Source organism: Mercurialis annua, linkage group LG7 (genome assembly GCF_937616625.2).
Source record: "Mercurialis annua linkage group LG7, ddMerAnnu1.2, whole genome shotgun sequence".
Classification (NCBI taxonomy): domain Eukaryota; kingdom Viridiplantae; phylum Streptophyta; class Magnoliopsida; order Malpighiales; family Euphorbiaceae; genus Mercurialis; species Mercurialis annua.
Window position 1 is genome coordinate 40,020,754 of NC_065576.1, and position 5,889 is coordinate 40,026,642.

The 5,889-nt window shown below is 34.7% G+C and overlaps 1 protein-coding gene across 1 annotated transcript; it reads left to right on the forward strand.

Moving 5' to 3' along the window:
- Positions 1-693: 693 nt before the first annotated feature.
- On the forward strand, positions 694-5,566 carry LOC126656504 (tyrosine decarboxylase 2). Its single transcript, XM_050351085.2, has 13 exons — positions 694-888; positions 1,014-1,134; positions 1,377-1,449; positions 1,653-1,883; positions 2,202-2,365; positions 2,456-2,596; positions 2,910-2,969; positions 3,357-3,521; positions 4,025-4,081; positions 4,172-4,236; positions 4,359-4,482; positions 5,023-5,160; positions 5,288-5,566. Coding segments are annotated over exons 1-13 (1,473 nt in total). The 5' UTR covers positions 694-886; the 3' UTR covers positions 5,420-5,566.
- The last annotated feature ends 323 nt before the right edge of the window (positions 5,567-5,889 follow it).

Here is a 5,889-nt window from a genome sequence, read left to right on the forward strand (position 1 = left end):
GTCATAAATTCAGCAGCCTGATTAACCCTTTATTCCTTTTTTTAATTATAAGTGAAAACGAAATTTGTGAGACAAAAGTGTCAGAGTCAGAAGCACAAATATATGGAGAATTTTTTAAGTAAACTGAGTCTATCATATCATCCGTAGACTAAAACACTCATAATAAAACACATTATTAAAAGGCCAAACCCATATAGAGGTCCCTGTACTTTACACTTTTTTCCTGTAGGTCCTTATACTTCATTTTTATATTACCTGGTCCCTCTACTTACCTATTTTTGATTTTCAGGTCCTTTGTGAGTTTTTTCCAGTCCCTCTACTTACAATTTTTGTTTCCTCCAGTCCCTCTACTTATAATTTTTGTTTCATCCAGCCACACAAAAGGACCGGAAAAAACTCATAAAGGACTTGAAAATCAAAAATAGATAAGTAGAGGGACCAAATAATATAAAAATGAAGTATAAGAACCTACGGAAAAAAAAGTGTAAAATACAGGACCTCTATATGGGTTAAACCTTATTAAAATGATGACAATATCGCAATAAATGCATTCAAATCTTAATGGTAATATTAATATTACCATCATTTTAATGAGGTATTGTATTATGAGTGGCTTAGTCTACGGATGACGTGGTAGACTACGCATTTCTCCAAATATATGCTCCACAAAAATAAACGTTCTTTTCTTTTCTTCCACAAAGTTTTAAACTCTAAAAACCAATGGAGAATATTCATTCCCAATCACTCTAATCAATCATTAATCCTTTTTCAATTAACTTAGTTTTCTCCGATTAAAACTCTACACTAAACCCACTTCCCCCACTTTGTCTACATTCTATAAAGCTTCAATCTTTATCTTCCTTCTATTACCTTGCAAGAACAAAAAATGTAAGTTCTTCACATTTTTTTGCATATTTTCTTACATTTTAATGGCTTATTTGCATGAAATGCCTAATAATTATGTTCTTTAAGCTGACCCATTTGTTTTCTTTTTACGTTTGTTGCATTATTAGGGAAGAGGAGCTGAAACCAATGGATGCAGAGCAGTTGAGAGAGCATGCACATCAAATGGTTGATTTTATTGCTGATTACTACAAGTCTATTGAAACTTTTCCTGTTCTTAGCCAAGTTCAGGTAACAAAAAAGATTCCATCTTTTTATTTGCTCATCTACATATATTTTAGGTACAACGGACAAAGTGTTTTTTAAGGTTTATTATGGAAAAAAAATGAAGTTTAGTGTCTGAGATGTTAGGTGTCAGAAAAGTTTCTGAAACGGGACCTGTCGATTGAATGAAGTGTTTGTGCTACTTAAATTTTGCCTATTCATCCATATTAATTACTATTCTGATTTTCTATGTGATTCTGATTATGCAGCCTGGGTATCTGAGTAAACTTCTGCCAGATTCTGCTCCAAATCAACCTGAGTCATTGCAAAATGTTCTTGATGGTGAAGTTTTTAGTTTAATTATATCAATGTATATGTGGAGTTTCCCTAATTGGATGAAAGAAAATATAAGTTAATAGCTTTTTGAAGCCTGTTAATTTAATATTTCCAATTATCTTCATGATAATGGTTATGTGATTTTGGGATTAATATTATGGTGTGTATAACTTTTGCATTTTGGGTGGTGGTTATGTGTGTGATTGCAGATGTTCGAGCAAAGATTTTACCTGGAGTCACCCATTGGCAAAGTCCGAATTACTTTGCATATTATCCGTCAAACAGCAGTGTTGCCGGATTTTTGGGAGAAATGCTTAGTGCTGGTATTAACATGGTGGGTTTTAGCTGGATAACTTCCCCTGCAGCAACTGAGCTTGAAATGATTGTTCTAGACTGGCTTGGTAAATTGCTCAAGCTACCTGAAGAATTTCTTTCAACGGGTAAGCATTTTGACCAAGCTTGATTGAAAAAATTTAAATGAGGAAAGCACATGGGATGGGCTTGATAAAATTTAACTAAAAGAGATTGTGACTAATAATTGTCAGTAGTGATCGTAAATATCAAAATTCTATAATGCGTCTTGTGAAGAATTTGAACATTGTTTGAAAGTTTAAAGCTGCTGAAGTTTCTACTAAACATTGTTTGACTTTGACATTGGAAATTGAAGCTGCAAATGCATGCCTGTTTTAATATTAATCTAATGATACTAAGAGCCTTGTGGGTGGAAATTCTATAAAGCTTGTGAAATAATGTTGCAGGACAGGGAGGTGGAGTGATACAAGGTACTGCAAGTGAAGCTATTCTAGTTGTATTACTAGCTGCTCGAGACAAGGTCTTGAGGACGGTAGGAAAAGATGCTCTTAAAAAACTTGTGGTTTATGGATCTGATCAAACACATTCTGCTATGCAAAAGGCCTGCCAGGTACATATGGAAATATGCACTTGTCAATTTTATCACTTCATAACAATCAGAATTATAAGTTCACATGATGTAATGTCTACTCGACGGCAGATAGCAGGAATTCATCCAGTAAATTGCAGATTGCTGAAGACAGACTCTTCCACTAATTATTCCCTTGTCCCGGAATTACTCAGTGACGCAATTTCACAGGACATTTCCACCGGACTGATTCCCTTCTTTTTATGCGCTACTGTGAGAGACCTGAATTTGTGCATTGGTTCATAAATATTACTTCTAAAATAATTCTTGGTACAGTGCCATTTTTGTTTACCAAACGAGTCAGTTAATTGAAGTCTGTATAGCAGAAATTCTTAGATTTTTTTAACTGTTGAAGCATAAAGGGTTTATCCTATAGGTTACTCGAATTCTAGCCTCCTTTATTTGACTGAAAATCTGAAAACCTAACGTTGGCTTGACACTACACTTACAGCGAGTCCATGGCAGGCAAGTATATAGTTATGGTAGAAGTTTTTGCGTGACAACAGAATCTTGTCTATACTTGCAGGTTGGCACTACTTCATCGGCAACTGTTGACCCGTTACTTCAATTGGGAAAGATTGCGAAGGTTAGATTTGTTCAAGTTGTCCGTAGAAATAAGCAGGACAATGCATACTATTTGTCTTTTGTATCTGACTGGAATTTCAACTTCTAATCTGCAAAACGAAGTAACCATGCACAATAGCAGACAACGCTACCAATAAGATTTTGTATATTAAACCATTATAGAAAATATAAAATGAATGTTCTCTTGCATTATATGCCTAGGACGTTGACAAACACTTAATCTCTAGTTGTCTTTCAATACCCTGTGTTACAGCACATTATTGTGGATCACTACTTCATCTTAACATTTACAGTAATGGAAGAGATCCTGCATATCATTTAAAACCAAATATAAGAATTTTCGGTGTTCTTATGATAATAATAATGTTTTGTTGTGGGTTTTTGGCAGAGTAATGGGATATGGTTTCATATTGATGCTGCCTATGCTGGAAGTGCTTGTGTATGTCCAGAATACCGCTGTTACCTTGATGGTGTTGAAGAAGCGGACTCTTTTAACATGAATGCACATAAATGGTTCTTGACAAACTTTGATTGCTCAGCCCTTTGGGTTAAGGTACATCATTTTCTTCCCTGCATATTTAATCATCTCCCGCAGACGAATCTATGTTTCAGCTACTTCTTTTAGTTTCTGCTATAGGTCCAAACAATCATTAAAAGAGACTTAATGGAAGGTCTCATAAATATTAGAAATTTCTGAATTATATCATATGGAGTAATTATGTGGCATGACAAGATCTTTTTAGTTGCATAATATTATTACTAACAGCCATAAGAAAAATGCTGTACAGAAAATGTATTATGTTGAAAATTACAAATTTCTAATATTCACATAAATGCTTTATGGAAGTTCCAAAGTGTCTAGTTAACTCTGTTTAGGTCCTAGAGCCTAGTTAAATGATACAATGAAGATTTCTCCCGCTGGAGTAGTCTTCGGTTTTTCTTGCTTCCCATGATTAAAAAAGCCTCGTGCAGCAGTTTCACTTCTGCTGCTTATTGTATATTTGACTTTTTCTATTATGCGAAAGTATTCAGTAGATGTGTTACCTTGCATGACAGGATAGATATGCTCTGATTCAGTCGCTTTCTACAAATCCGGAGTTTCTGAAAAACAAAGTAAATTCTCTTCATCTCCTCCAGTATTATTTTTGATTAGAATCTTCTATCAGGTCAGATTTATTTATTTATTTTTCATGTGCTTTGCAGGCCTCCCAAACAAACATGGTTGTGGATTATAAAGATTGGCAAATTCCCCTCGGACGTCGGTTTAGGTATCCTTTGGGTCTTTGACTTGAGTGATTTTCAAATTATGATGTTTTTCTCCTACAACAAAGTTTAAATGCCAAGGACGGTGTCGCCCTGTTACCTAGTATAACATGATACTGCATGATAGGTCTTTGAAACTGTGGATGGTGTTACGACTGTATGGTGTAGAAAAGCTGCAATGCTACATCAGAAATCACATTAACTTGGCTAAATATTTTGAAGGACTTGTTGCTGAAGACACTAGATTTGAGGTAATCATACTCTTCTTCGTTAGTAGTTTCAAAATTCTTGCCTTGAAACCAACTCTTGTTCATAAATTTGAAACTTCCTCTAGGTAGTATTTTTTACTTGATACAGCAAAAGTTGATTAATATTGAAAAGAGATGCAGCGTCCTTTTTCATGCATGTGATAGCAGACATGGAAACTTGTCGAGTTATTTATTTCGGCATTTCGTTTCTGTTTCCAAAAACGCTTCTGAAATGCTAGAGGCCCAGAACTTTATATTTCATGACTTATTCTTGTAAAAACTATCATTTTGCCGGTTTCGATTTCAACATTTTCTATTTCATCTTTTCTATTTCCATGCAATGTATAGGTGTTCCATGTCTATGAAATCTCCATGCATTCTTGTGAAACAATATCACTTTGCCCGTTTCGATTTCAATGTTTTCTATATGAGCGTTTTCAGTTTTGTGCAACATAAATAACTTATGCCTTATGGGTATGAAGTTCCCTTGTATGCTTCCATCTTACATACAGCCTGTGTCATGTCCATAATGTATGTGCTCAGGTTGTTGCCCCGCGGATATTTTCACTGGTTTGTTTTCGGCTTTTGCCTCCAAACAACAATGAAGATCACGGCAACAAACTGAACAATGACCTATTAGATGCAGTAAACTCAACCGGGAAGACTTTATTATCTCACACAGTAAGTCATCCTTGATTCTGAATTTCTTCCATAATGATGCATTGATTCTTTGTTTTCATTTCCTCACCAAACATCGAACTGTTTCTAAATTCTGGTGGCTCAATAGTTAAGTTTCTTGTTTGTTCAGGTTCTATCTGGCAAGTATATACTGCGATTTGCAGTAGGAGCACCGTTGACAGAAGAGAGACATGTAACTGCAGCATGGAAGGTTTTACAAGACGAGGCGTCTGCTTTGCTAGGGAAGTGTGCGATAAGTTGATTATTTCTAGTATTCTTCCTCATTTAATCAACTCAATGGATTGTTTTATAGCAATTTTTTCCCTGATTGTTCTGCTTCAGGTTTATTCTACCCCATACACCATTGAACACATTCACTCTTAATCAGAGGATATATTCTTGCACTGAATTATTCATTTCTTTCAAACAATACGTGTACTAATCATAGCTGCACATCTCTTATATATTCTAAGGCCATCTCCAACTAGTCAGTATCAAATGGATCAACGGACCTGACCCGCTTGAGCCACGCATGCTTGGGACACTCGATTGTTTTTGAGGAAATTACACCATTTACCAAAAAAAAATGAAAATAATTATAAAAATATTTGTTAATTTTTTCATTAATAAAAATACCGAGTTGACTTAAAAATATTTACAAAAAATACCAAAAAATAAAAAAATAATTATAAAAATACGGTGTATACTGTCGGTATAATGTGAGTATACTAT

Bases quoted from the DNA above. Each gene is read 5' to 3' on its own strand.
- LOC126656504 (XM_050351085.2), top strand. The intron at 2,970-3,356 runs GTTAGATTTGTT...GGTTTTTGGCAG, and splicing joins AATTGGGAAAGATTGCGAAG to AGTAATGGGATATGGTTTCA. The intron at 4,082-4,171 runs GTAAATTCTCTT...TGTGCTTTGCAG, and splicing joins CGGAGTTTCTGAAAAACAAA to GCCTCCCAAACAAACATGGT.